The following is a 14,517-nucleotide window of genomic DNA, read 5'->3' as shown; positions in this document are numbered from 1 at the left end:
GGTGAGTGATATCAGGAAAACTCCAAAACAGCTCTGAGTCTGAAACTTCCTATGCATAATTCAAGGATTTTTATGTCATTGCTTCCTAGAACATGGATTGTAATTTTTCTAACTTCATCTGACTAAAGGCAATGCTAGTTTATTATTTTGCTAGGTTATAATGTCTTTGAATGGTGAAAAAATGCAAAACAGAAAGTTCCAGAAAATAATGTAAATACACTCAATACTTACCACCTCTGTAAAATATCAATAATAATTATCTCCTTTATAGAGCTGTTTTAAGAAAAAACTCTAAAATCTGTTATAAAATTTCTGTTGATTATTTTATTTGAAAGACAGAGAGACATGGAGTAAAAATGATAGAGAAAGAGAGATTGATCTTCCATCCTGTGGTTCATTCCCTAAATCCCCACAGCAGCTGGGGCTGTGCTAGGCCAAAGCCAGGAACAAGGAACCCCATCCATGTCTCCCACATGAGTGGCAGGAACCCAAGTTCTTGGACCATCATCTGCTGCCTCCCAGGCATATTAGCAAGAGGCTGAATTGGAAGATGTGTAAGCCAAGTCTGGAATCAGGCAACGCAATATGGATGAAGCAGCTTAATCTGCTTCACAAGCAATGCCTGCCCCTCTGAATCAGTATTAATTTCTGAATCCCTCAATAGTTTTCTCTAAAACTTTTCTGCAAAATGCTTGAAGCTCATCTGAGTAGAATTCTATACCTCTTGCCCATGAAATGTACAAGTATACATTGATGTTTGGGTTTAAGTCTCTCTGTGATGTGCTCATGTCTCCTTCAAACACTATGATTGCTTCCTGTCATTGCCTGAGAGAGGAACATCATTTCATTTGCCGATTTATTATTCTGATAATCTTTCAAAAATTCTTCTGTCTCCATATCACACAAATGAGAATTGCTATAAGATATGTGCATGTAATAGAGTTGTTTGAGTTGCAATATTCAGTGCATGGGCAATTTTACTATTAATCATTTACATCAGCTGTCCCCATAAAAAAGCAATCATAATCAGCTACAACTTCTTATTCTTAAGATATGCCATTGAATATATATCCCTGGGTTATATCTAGTCATAATTCTCCCATGATTACTCACTGAGAGGTTTCATCTTGTATACAAGATGTATACTCCAGTGAAGGAGACAGTGCTCTGAGAAGGAGTGGGGAAACCAGCGTTTCCATCCCAGATCATTTACCCACTATAGACACAATGCGTGTGAATCTCTGCACCCCTGTGTGCTTCCATTGTCTACTGGATACAGGAAGAACACACATATCTATGACAGGTGTAGCATCTAAGGGAAGTTTAGAACCTGAATATTTGGTCATTGTGAGGTTTTAAAACAGAATTTGGGGCTGGCACTGTGACATAGTAGGCTAAGCCTCTACCTGTGGTGCCAACATCCCATGTGGGCACTGGTTGAAGTCCTGGCTGATCCTCTTCTGATCCGGCTCTCTGTTCTGGCCTAGGAAGGCTGTAGAAGTTTACCCAAGTTCTTGGGTCCCTGTACCCATATGGGAGACCCAGAGGCAGCTCCTGGCTCCTGGCTTTTTGGATCGACCCAGCTGCAGCCATTGTGACAGTGAACCAGTGGATGCAAGATCTTTCTCTCTGTCACTCCCTCTCTCATCTATAACTAAACTTCTGAAATCTTAAAAATACATAAAATAAAATACAGAATTCTCTCATTATAGAGCTAGCAAGTTTGTTAGTGTATACCATTGTCAAAGGCATGGGAAGCTACAATGATATCCAACTCAAAAAAAGGTCTCACCCCACACAAAATGTTTGCCCCTTCTCTAGGTTTTTTATTCTACATAAAACAACCTCTGCCTTGATTTTTTGAATAACTATAAACAATAGTAATGCTGCAGGTGCTACTAATGAGATATAGGACCTGTGTTACTAAGTATGGCCAGCTATTGTGAGCCAAGAAAAGGTCTATTCATTATTTACCTTTTTTTTATGCCTCCTCTGTGCCAAGCAACAGATGAGCATCTGGGGAATCTGGAACAAAAGACTGTTCTTCTCCAAACACACAGCAAATGCGTTTGTGAGGGTATGGTTATGCTCTAAAATGCTTTGGAAGAATGGAAGTTTGAGTTTATTTTAATACAAAAGAGCTTTTGGTATAAATTTTTTCATAATATATGAAAAAGGTGTATTGTGAAAAACACATGTATGGATATCAAAAAATTTAGACCAAAATAAGCTCAAAGTTTTTACCCTGTTTTTCCATGAATCTTTTGAATTCCTCTCACTAAGAACGAGGCCAACTGGTCCTTTTACAGAAATACGAAAGCATTACATCAGGCCAGAGGACTTTCTTTTATAAGAAGATTAACTTTAAAATAGTGATCAATAATATCTAAATTGTTCTTTATTCTTTGATTCATCATCACATACAGATCCCATAGGGGGCACCTATTATCAGTTAAAAAAAAAACCTATTATCAGTGCGGTTATTTTATTTTATTTTATTTATTTATTGACAGGCCGAGTGGACACTGAGAGAGAGAGAGAGAGACAGGAGAAAGGTCTTCCTTTGCCATTGGTTCACCCTCCAATAGCTGCCGTGGCTGGCACGCTGTGACTGGCACACCGCACTGATCCAATGGCAGGAGCCAGGTACTTATCCTGGTCTCCCATGGGATGCAGGGCCCAAGTACTTGGGCCATCCTCCACTGCACTCCCTGGCCACAGCAGAGAGTTGGCCTGGAAGAGGGGCAACTGGGACAGAATCTGGTGCCCTGACTGGGACTAGAACCCGGTGTGCCGGCGCCGCAAGGCAGAGGATTAGCCTAGTGAGCTGCGGCGCCGGCATCAGTGCAGTTCTATCAATGAAGCATCAGCTCAGATGACAATGCAGATTCTCAGGGAACTGACAGCCTGCCCACCATCACAGAAATCATCAGTGAGCAGGCAGGAGTCCAAATGACATTGAAAGTCTCTGGATCCAGTTTACCAAAGACCCCCATTTTCTCCCAATCATCAAGGAGGGTTAGAGCACTAGAGATCCAAACCACAGGTTCTACAAGGTCCTTTAAAATTCTTCCCAGTTTCTGCAGTAGAAATGGAAACTAAGACCCCAGTCTAGTCTCTTTTGAGATCCAGTGAGGTGATTACAAGAGTTGGGAAGAAAGTGGATGACTGAAGTGAAATCTTGGAGTGGAGTGGAGAGAGAGAGAGAGAGAGACAGACTCTGATCCCATGTCTGCTCTCTCTCTGAGCCCAGTCACCTTGTCCCACTGCTGCCTGCTGTGATCTACCAAGAAACCCCAAAGGCAGAGCACGGTCAACAGATTGTCAGCCTGGAGTGACAGGAAAGAGAGATGAATGGCTAGGTTGTCAGGAGGGAGACTGGACATGCTCATGTCTGCAGTCAGACAACCTGACTTGGTTATGGTTTCACCCATTTCTACCTCACAGCCTAGTATAAGTTACACAAAAACATTGTGTGTCGCTCCCCTGCCCACAAAGGAACGATGTTGCTCACAGCTTATCGGTCTTCAGTAGGCTTTATTTAAACAGGATAGAAAAAGAAACCCTTGAGCAAGGGGAGCTCCGAAAGAAAGGGGAAGCTCCCGTTACTATTTCATGAACGGCTTATATAGTATATCATTGCAGAAGCATGTAATGCAAGCTTAGTCCATGCTACAGTTCATGCGGCAGCGCTCCAATCAGGTGCCTGATCACGCACAGTTCATGCAGTCCTTGTCCAACCATAAAGGTGAGCACGCGCCTTCATCCAATCAAGCTTCTGGTCACGTAGCAGGTGACTCGGATGCTAGCAGCAAGCTTATTGTTGCTCCACCTGGTGTTTTCTCAACTCTTGGTCAGTGGGAAAAGGAGTGCAGGAAGTTCCAAGGCCATAGTTCTTTTGACTCTACCCTGGGGTTATGGAAAGGTCCCAATATCGCAGCTCAACAGAAACCATAAACATCCACACAGCAGTAACTATTGCAAACGGTCAGCAAGCTAAGCCTTAGCATGTGGGCCCATGGCCGGCTCATGGGTCCCCACAATTGTGCTCCTCTCCACTTCTGTAACATAAAAGTAGTATCTGCAACATAATGTGGGGGATTATATAGATGAGAAGAAGCAGGTTGAATAGGACACAGAATTCAGAGCCTGGCTCGTAGGACACCCTCAGTAAGGTTGGTGACATTATGGTTACTACATCCTCCTCCTCACCTTCATGATCATGTGTGAGTGCTCGGGAGTTCAGAGACTCATTTGCTCCTATCAGGAAGAAGATTCTAGTGAGAAGAATCAGTGGAAGGAAAGAAAAATGCTCAATGAGTTATTTGAGACCCTTGAGAACCAAGGATGTAAACTTCACAGTTCCCTGAGCTGGAAATTTGCCTACTGCTTCCTTCCCATCCATCTACTCCAATTGTTCTGTTTCTCCCAAAGATGTGGAGATCAAGGCTGACATTCCCACCTCCTTCCACTGTCTCCCTCAGCACTCACTGAAGCATGGCAAAATGAGCCTGGTCCACTGCTTACTTCTCACCTGGTATGCAGGGAAGCCTCAGGCCCTGTACTCAGGGGTGGGAGGAAGACAGATGGGCTGGGCCTCCTGAAACTCAGATGTTCACAAGGACTGGACATGAGTACAGAGCCACAACATTTGTCTGGCAAGTCAAGTTCTGAAGTCACTGGCTCATTATTTGCACTTGTAGGACTGGGTGGGTGGGGGCTCAAGGCACTGAGCTCCTAATTAGCCCATAGGTCCATGTTACCCTGGTCTCCAAGGACTTTCTGATATCATTGGAAGAGGAAAAGGAGAAAAGCAAGTGTACCCAGAACCTGTTCACAGAGAGCTCACCCATCGGTGCTCCCTGCTGCTGACTTCCAAGTTGTAGGATCTTTACATCAAATTCAGTTTCTGGTTTGCATTTTCACACCTCAATGTGGGATTGTTTCATCTGTCAAAGTATTATATCAATTACAAAAGTAAGGATAATTGGGTTTTCTGTGTAAAGAATGGAAAATGTATCAACCTTTTCCATTTTCTTAGTTTCTAAAGACATCTTATTTTTATTTCCTAAGCCTATGCTTGGATTGATATTTCATGTCTGGGGACTTCTGGGCTTTTTACTAGTTTGATTTGGTCTTCATTTCTGAGTTGTGTCTCTTATGGAAGTAAATTCATATATTGAAAAACAATTGATAATCACATATTTAATTGTTATTTTATACTTAAATAATAGAGGAGCAGTAGGAAGAAAGGATACTTCAAAATGCTTGTTTAAAAAATTAAAACAGATGTTCATGTCTAATTTCCATAAAATTTTTGAGAGACCCCATGTATATAAAATATCTTCAGTTATTCTTGAGGTATAGCAAATGGTTGTGCAAACGTGATGACTAACCCTATTAAGAGAAAATGTTAAAGAAAATCAGAATTCTCACTTATGGTTTAGAAAGACCCTCTAAGAACCTAGATTATACACCTCATGCTTTGGGGCTGAGACTTTTCATTTTGATCCTGGTCAATCTGGTTACCCCAACCACATTGCTGGTCCTAAAGTCAAGGAGACAAGTTTTTGAACATTCCCTCCTGCATCCTCTGTCCCAGAGGACTCATGGCGCTGGGCTCCCTTACTGAGTGCTATGACTGGGGAGTGAGTGTCCACTGTCCCTTTATGCCCAGTGAGCAATGAGGGCTGAGGCCTTCTCCTCAGACTGTCAGGAAAACAGCTATGCATGGGCCCTCCTAATGCATGTGAGTCTCAGAGAAAGACATACACATACTATTTTACTGGCATGAAACCAACATTCTTTGTAGTATTTAATTATTTTTTAATATTAATATTTAAATGGCAGAGAGATACAAAGAGATACATAGAACTTCCATCTATTGTTCACTCCCCAAATGCCCATAAGAGCCAGTGCTGAGCCAGACAAACCCAGGAATTCCCATGTAGGTGGCAGAGACAAAAACACCTGAGCCATTGTCTGCTTCACCTCAGGGTGCACATTAGCAAGAAGCAGACAATGGAAGCAGAGCCAGGGCTCAAACCCAGGCACTCAGTTATGGGATGCCTGCATCCCAAGCGGCATCTTAACTGCTGTGCAAAACACCTTCTCCTGGGGCCAGCATCTTAAAGACTGAATATACAGGTTGATGTCTTTCTCATAAGTTCTTTTTTATTATTATTGCTTTTTAAATTTTGCTTAAGGTATACACAGGTATACACAGATTTAGGAACATAGTGATACTTCCTAGCCTTCCCTCCCTCACACCCATACTCCCACCCATCCACTTCCTTCTTCTCCTAATCCTTCTCTTAATTTTTATAATGATCTACTTTCAGTTTACTTTATATTCATAAGATTGTATGTTCAAAAATAATAAGAAAAAAACCTGTTCCTCAACAGTAAATACAAGGGCTGTAAACAATTGTTGAAGTTCAAAATGTCATCATCAGTGATTTGTTTTCTATATGATTTGTTTTCTAAACATTACATTTTTGGTACTCTATTACCACAGACCATGGAAAACATATGCATTTGTCTTTTTGGGACTGGCTTATTTCACTAAGTATAGTGGTTTCAAGTTGCATCCATTTTGTTGCAAATGATAGAATTTCATTCTCTCTTAAAGTTGAATAGTACTCCATACTGGATATTTACCATAATTTCTTTATCCAGTCATCAGCTGATGGACATCTGGTTGATTCGCTGTCTTATTGTGAATTGAATTGCAATAAACATAAAGGTACAGATAACTCTTACATATGCTGATTTCATTTCATTTGGGTAAATTCCCAGCAGTGGGATTGCTAGGTCATCAGGCATATCTGTTTTCAGCTTTCTGAGGTATCTCCATACTGACTTTCACATGGCTGTACTAGTTTACATTCCCACCAAGAGATTAGGGTACTTTCTCCCCTACATCCTCACCAGCACTTACTGTTTGTTGATTTCTGTATGAGAGCCATTCTAACAGAGTTGAGGTAAGGTCTCATTGTGGTTTTGCATTTCCCTGATGGCTAGTGATCCTGAGCATATTTTTCATGTGTCTGTTGGCCATTTGATTTTCCTCTCTTGAAAAATGCCTGTTCAAGTTCTTTGACTATTTCTCAACTGGATTGCTTTGTTGTTGAGATAATTGAGCTCTGTGTAGATTCTGGATATTAATCCTTTATCAGTTTCATAGTCTGAAAATATTTTCTCCCATTCTATAAGTTGCCTCTTCACTTTGCTGAGTGTTTCTTCTGCAGTGGAGAAGCTTCTCAGCTTGATGTAATCCCATTTGTCTATTTGGCTGTGATTGCCTGTGCTATTCTTGAGCCACTTTAGGGACTAAAGAGTACTTTTGATGTTCTGGAAGCACCACAAGGTTGTATATATATTCCTCTTCTTCCCATCATGTTACACAACCCCTAAACCATCTGCTCTCAGCCAAATGTTCCTACAGAAGAACTGCCATATGGACAGATGTTTCTCTGTATTGTGTAGTTACACAGTGTCTATCATACTGCTGCATGGTGTATCCATGATCATATAGTCCAAAGGAGGAACCATGGTTTCCCTTCTTCCTGCAGAATCTATGATGTCACAGACAGTGTTAGCCATTCTGTGACCAAACTGGCTTCCCACTGGCTTCTGGTGTTTCCTCATCAAGTAAGTAGTCATTTCCCATCAGAATGTATTTTCTTTAGGAGATGGGGAGAATGATGAAAGCCACGAGAGTCTCAAACATGAGAGAGGTGAGATTCTTGGGTCTAGATGTCTAGTTTTTTTAAAAGATGTATTTATTTGAAAGAGTTACACAGAGAAGGGAGAGGGAGAGGGAGAGGGAGAGGGAGAGGGAGAGGGAGAGGGAGAGGGAGAGGGAGAGGAGAGAGGGGGGGTCTTCTATCCTATGGTTCATTTCTCATGGGCTGCAACAGCCAGAGCTATGCCAATCAGAAGCCAGGAGCCAGGAGCTTCTTTCAGATCTCCCACGTGGGTGCAGGGGCCCAAGCACTTGGGCCATCATCTACTGCTTTCCCAGCCCATAGCAGAGAACTGGATGGGAAGTGGAGCAGCTGGGTCTCAAACCAGTGCCCATATGAGGTGCCAACACTTCAGGCCAGGGCAATAACCTGTTGCACCACAGCACCAGCCCCTAGATGTTTGGCTTTGCTGTCTTGTCCAAAGTCCCATCCAAGGGAGGGCACAGGGACTGAAATTAGATTGTTTTATTGAGGCACCTCTGCATAGCGCTCTCGATGTCCCTGCTCCTCAGACTGTGAGAGTGACCACACTGTCCACCACTGAGGCCACTGCACACTGCCAGGGAGAAAGTGAGAAAGCTGAAATCAGGTACACCCCAACGCCTGTTCCATAAAGCAAGGAAACAACCAACAGATGAGAGTCACAGGTGGAGAAGATTTTGTACTTCCCACCTAGTGATGGGACTCTCAGGAAACAGGTTCATAGTAAGAGTAAAGGATCCCTGAGAGGGGGAACCTACATGATGCCAGTAAAATAAATGAATATGTCATGGGTGATGGTGTCAAGGCAGGTGAGGTTGAGAAGCTGAGAAGGGTCACAGAAGAAACTGGAAATTTCAACATCCTTGAATCAGGTAACTTGCAAGACCATGAAACTGTGCAACAGGGAATCCAAAAGGCTGGCCACAACCGACACTGAAACCAAGAAGCCACAGCGGTGGGGGTTCATGATGACCTGTAATGAAGAGGATGGCAGATGGCAACAAACTGGTCATAGGCCATGATATTCAGAATGAAATCATCCGTGCATCCATAGATGATGAAGAGAGACATCTGCGTCAGGCAGCCCACATAGGAGATGATTGTGCTGTGAGTGTGGACATCCACAATCATCTTAGGAACTGTGGAGGAGGTGAAACCCATGTTAGCCAAGGAGAGGCTACAGAGGAAGAAGTACATGGGGGAGTGGAGGTGGGAGTCTGAGCTGATGGCCACAGTGATCAGCAGGTTTCTGAGCACTGTGACCAGTTACATGTACAGGAACAGCACCAAAATGAGGGACTGCAAGTCTCGATCTTCTGAGAAGCCCGTAAGATGGAATTCTGAGACATGTGTGAGATTTTTTCAATGTCACCCCTACTCCTTCTGGAAGAGAAAAGAGTGTTGGTAAAATGACGCAGATGAATTGTCACATAGCACTTGTATATATTTTCATTTCAGCTGGTCATGTGTATAACACAAAGGTAACTCAGGTGTGTGGAATAAATGAAAAGTTTTCTTGGTGCAGTATGATTTTGAAATTCCTATTTTGTTTCATGATGTATATTCCACAAAGTTTTTTTAATTAATTAATTTATTTGAAAGTCAGAGTTACACAGAAAAAGAGGAGAGGCAGAGAGAGAGAGAGAGAGGCAGAGACACAGAGAGAGGTCTTCCATCCAATGGTTAGCTCCTCAATTGGCTGCAACAGCTGGAGCTGCGCCAACCCAAAGCCAGGAGCCAGGGGCTTCTTCCTGGTCTCCCACCAGGTACATGGGACCAAGGACCTGGACCATCTTCTACTGCTTTCCCAGGCCATATCAGAGAGCTGGATCAGAAGTGGAGCAGCTGGGTCTTGAACCAGCACCCATATGGGATGCCGGCGCTTCAGGCCAGGGCATTAACCCACTGCACCACAGCGCCCACCCCATTTTAAAACAGATTTTATTTATTTGAGAGGTACAATCACAGACACAGAGGGAGAGACACAAAGATCTTCTATCCTCTGATTTACTCTCCAGATGGCTACAACAGCCAGATCTGAGCTGATCTGAAGCCAGGTGCCAAGAGCCTCTTCTAGCTCTCTCATGAGAGTAGCAGGGGCTCAAGCACTTGGGTAATCCTCCACTGCTTTTCCAGGCCATAGGCAGAGAGCTATATCAGAAGTAGAGCAGTCAGGACACTAACCAGTGCCCACATAGGATACCAGCTCTACAGGTGGAGGCTTAACCTACTACATCATAGCACCTGCCCCCACAAAGTTTTTGAAGACCTCCTCATATTTACACTTTTGCACTGTTCGATGTCTGTCACCTCTTTCAGTGATTTCAAACTCAGTCTTCTTAGGGATCATCCATGATTGGTTTCCATGTTATTCAGCTCCTTTTATACTCAACCTGCTTCAGAGACACTCAACTGAACAATGTTAGGCAACCAAGCACATTAGGAACTGACAAACACATGGACGTGAAGGAAATCAGCAGTAAAATGCCTTAATTTTCTAAACAAAGGTGCATATATCCTTAATTAAGAATGTTTATAAATACTCTGTAAGAGCTGCCAGTGCTTTGTCTAAACACTAAATCGAAGTGGATGGCTCACAATTAGGAAATGTTTGTGTCCATTGTCATCCAAGTTTTACCAATGCTTGGTTTTTCTGTTCCATGCTGTGTAGATTTAAGTGCTCACTCAGATATTGTTTATCTGCTTTTTTGATGGGCAGAGACAGGGCCTGAGAAAACTTTAATCCACTGGCTCATTCCCCCAAAGCTGCAGTATCTGTGGCTGGTCCAAGACAGAACTAGGACTTGGAACTCAATGCAGATTTTTCCACATGTGTGCAGCAACCCAGTTACTTTGCCCATCCCTGCTATGTTCTGTTGTATGCATTAGCAGGAAGCTGCAGTCAATATTCAGAGCCAGGAATCAAAACTCAGTACTCCACAAGGGGGTGATGGGTGTCTTCACCACCAAGCTATGGGCCAAATCCTGTTTGTCCTGTACAATCATTCAATATGTAACTCCTCACCTTGTCTTTGGTGGGTTTCAAATTTTGATAAACAGGATCTTAGCTCCAAACACATAGTGATGAAATCAACACCTACAAATATAGCATTACTATGTTCTGCATTTTCAATGATTGGAAATAAGGACCTTTTAAGTTAACATTATTCTCCAAAGACAGGTCCCTGTTTTCAGTTCCTAAGCTCTTGCTTTAGTTGCTATTTTATGGGTTGGAGATTTATGGGCATTTTCTATAGGTTTGTTTTTGGCTCAGTAGGCTCAATAGGCTAATCCTCCACCTGCGGCACCGGTACTCCAGGTTCTAGACCTGCACGGGGCACCAGATTCTGTCCTGGTTGCCCCTCTTCCAGGCCAGCTCTCTGCTATGGCCCAAAAGTGCAGTGGAGGATGGCCCAAGTGCTTGGGCCCTGCACCCGCATGGGAGACCAGGAGAAGCACCTGGCTCCTGGCTTCAGATCAGCACAATGTGCCGGCCACAGCGGACCAGCCGTGGTGGCCATTGGAGGGTGAACCAATGACAAAGGAAGACCTTTCTCTCTGTCTCTCTCGCACTGTCCACTCTGCCTGTCAAAAAAAAATAGGTTTGTTTTTCATTTTAATAGATTTATTTATTTACTTTGGAAGGCAGAGTGACAAAGAGAGCAAGAGACAAAGAGCGATCGATCTTTCATCCATTGGTTCAGCCCCAAAATGGCCACAATGGTTGGGGCTGGGCCAAGCCAAAGCCAGGAACCAGGAGCTTCTTCTGTATCCTAGTGTCTGGGCCATAACTGGTGCTTCCCCAGGTGCCTTAGCAAGGAGCTGGCTCAGAAATGGAGCAGATGGGACTCAGTCTCCCATGTGGGATGCTGGTATCACAGGGGGCAGTTTAACCCACTGTGCTAGAATGTCAGCCCCACTTATTGGTATTTTAATCTTTTAAATGAGTCTTCTTCTAAATTGTGTCTTTACTGAATTATTTTTTTTGACAGGCAGAGTTAGTGAGAAAGAGAGAGACAGAGAGAAAGGTCTTCCTTCCATTGGTTCACCCCCAAAATGGCTGCTATGGCCGGTACACTGTGCCAATCTGAAGCCAGGAGCCAGGTGCTTCCTCCTGGTTTCCCATGTGGGTGCAAGGGCCCAAACACTTGGGCCATCCTCCACTGCCTTCCCCGGGCCACAGCAGAGAGCTGGACTGAAAGAAGAGCAACAGGGACAGAACCAGTGCCTCAACCAGGACTAGAACCCAGAGTGCCATCACCACAGGCTGAGGATTAGCTTAGGGAGCTGTGGTGCCGGCCTTGAATTATTTTTATATATTATAAGACTATTAGGTATTACTTATTTATTTAGCACCTTATGATTAGTTACTTAGGAACAGCTGAAAGAAAGCCAAGGAATAATTTTTAAAAGTTCATAGGAAATAGAATTGAAAGAAAGATTCAAAATAGGCATTTCCTTGTACTTTTGAAGGACCCCATACATGTAAACATATCTGCATTTAACCTTGTGATGCAGTAAATAGTTATGTAAACATGATGAGTTACTCTTGAAAGAAGCACTATAAAAGGAAAGCAGAATTCCCACTGATAGTTCAGAATGCTACCCATGAACCAAGCTTTTAAAATTTGGGTCTTTGCACTGACACTTTTCTTGGGGGCTAGTCAGTCTAATTATCGCAAATACCCTGCTAGTCCTGTACATAAGGAAACCATGCTTCCAATAGTCCCTTTTGCAAGCTCTCTGTCTTACAGAACTCACAGTATGGGCTCCTTTGCTGTGGGGCATGAGTAGAGGGTGAGTGTCCATTTCCCATTCCTGCCCAGTGAGCATGGAGGGCTGAGGCTCTCTCCTCAGGACTGTTGGATGAGGTGTAGCCCTGCCACCTCTAACACACATGATTCTGGAAGGAGGACACACAGGTACACAGGTACAGTCTTCACTGTGCTGAGACCAGCAGTCTTTTTATTTATTTGAACCATTTGAAATGCAGAGAGGATGAGACAAAGACAACCAGAGAAAGATAAATCCCATTGCTGGGTCACTGCACAAATGCCCACAACAAATGTTCCCAGTGATTTCTTTTTTCTGATTACCAAGGTAGTACTCATTTCACTCCATAATGCATTTTCTTTAGATTTTTTTAATGAGTGTTGTCAGCTCATTAAGATTGAAAAATATGCATTTGGCCACAGTGATATCAGTGACAGACAGAATAGGAAGCCCAGGTCTTCATTTCCCACGTGATGGCACGACTTAATATACAGGGACAAAATGCCTGTGTCAGGTCTCTAACAAACTGCCTAAGAGACTGTATCACCCTCGGTGTGCACAAAACCTGCCACAGCTGTTTCCAAGTGCATTAGAGATCTCACTGCATGTGTACAACAAGGCCCTTCCTGCCCAGAGGCAGTAAGGCAGAGAGAAAATCCTCAACTCCTAACATCTCTTGTGGAAGAGAAAGAGCAGGTGGAGTGTTCAAAGTTCTGTCTTCTCAGAAAGGCCTGAGGAAGGAGTTGATACCTGGCCTGACTTGAACACTTATGGTAATGGCATTGCTATGTGGGGCACAGAGAATAAGGGAGGGCAGCTAGGAACAACCCCCAGAGGAACTGCAGTGCCACAGGCAGACACCAAGTGGAAGAGAAGATGATGCTCTCTTGAGGACAATGGCAAAGCTCTCTAACTGCAAAACCACACACACAAGCCCTGAGACAAAGCCTCCCCAGAAAGGCTTGAGGGTTCCCCAGAATGTCCAATATGACTACCAGTAGAGGTCTTTCCCTTCATGAAGCCAATCCATAAGGACTGGGAGAGCCTGATTTATCTTTTTTTTTAAAAAATGATTTATTTGATTTAACGAGTGACAGAGAGAGAGGAGACCCAGAGGAAGAGAGAGGTCTTCCATTCACTGGTTCACTCCCCAATTGGCAGCACTTCCCAGAGCTGCGCCGAGCCAATGCCAGGAGCTGGAAGCTTCTTCCAGATCTCCCACAGACATGACTTGGGCCATCTACTGTTTTTCCAAGCCATAGCAGAAAGCTGGATCAGAAGTGGAGCAGCCAGGACTTGAACCAGCACCCATATGGGATGCTGGCACTGCAGGCAGTGGCTTTACCCATTGTGCCACAGAACCAGCCCCTCCTGATTTTTCTAAGACTCCAATCTCAGCAGAGAACACAAGCAATGCATAGAAACAAATAAGGCATGAAGGAACAAATTTTATCTGCAGAAATAAACCACCTGCAGAGAAATGGAGATATTTGATTATCCCACAGCAAGTTCAAAATAACCATCTTAAAAATTGTCAATATATTAACAGGTAACACAGACAAATCATGAAAACTATGTATGAACAAAATGATAATAAAATAAAGAGATGTAAACTATAAAAGAAACAAATACTGGAGATAAAGCATAAAATAACTAAATTGGAATAAAAATACAGTGTTCAAAAGCAGACTGTATCAAGAAGAGAGACTCAGCCATTTTCTTAACCATCCAAATTATTTTTACTGACTGTTGTACCTTTAAACTTTTATATCAGAATAGATTTAAACATATAAAACAAATTATGAGGTAGTATTACAGGGCATGCCCATTTGCCACTCACACCTTTTCCTTTATTAATATCTCATATTAATTTCTTTGTCACATTAGTGAGTCATACCCAGCTTCCCCTGTTTTTAACTCAAAACGTGTTTAGACTTTACAATCACCGCTAGACTCAACTAATCAAAACTTTGTCTTCAGATTGAGTTGTTCTTTTTTTCAACTATTAAGTCAA

General features: G+C 43.0%; 1 protein-coding gene across 1 annotated transcript in view; it reads right to left on the bottom strand.

Moving 5' to 3' along the window:
* The window catches only part of LOC100348951 (olfactory receptor 7E178-like), a 29,354-nt gene extending 20,463 nt beyond the window's left edge, over positions 1-8,891 (bottom strand). Inside the window, 2 exon segments of the mRNA XM_089315576.1 lie at positions 4,213-4,277; positions 8,737-8,891. Of these exon segments, the coding sequence (XP_089171702.1) occupies positions 4,213-4,277; positions 8,737-8,891 (220 nt within the window).
* Positions 8,892-14,517: the final 5,626 nt, after the last annotated feature.

Source organism: Oryctolagus cuniculus, chromosome 16 (assembly GCF_051225735.1).
Source record: "Oryctolagus cuniculus isolate XC-2025 breed Fujian yellow rabbit chromosome 16, ASM5122573v1, whole genome shotgun sequence".
Classification (NCBI taxonomy): Eukaryota; Metazoa; Chordata; class Mammalia; order Lagomorpha; family Leporidae; genus Oryctolagus; species Oryctolagus cuniculus.
Note: the sequence above shows the minus strand (reverse complement) of the source record. Positions and strands in the feature narration are given on the sequence as shown.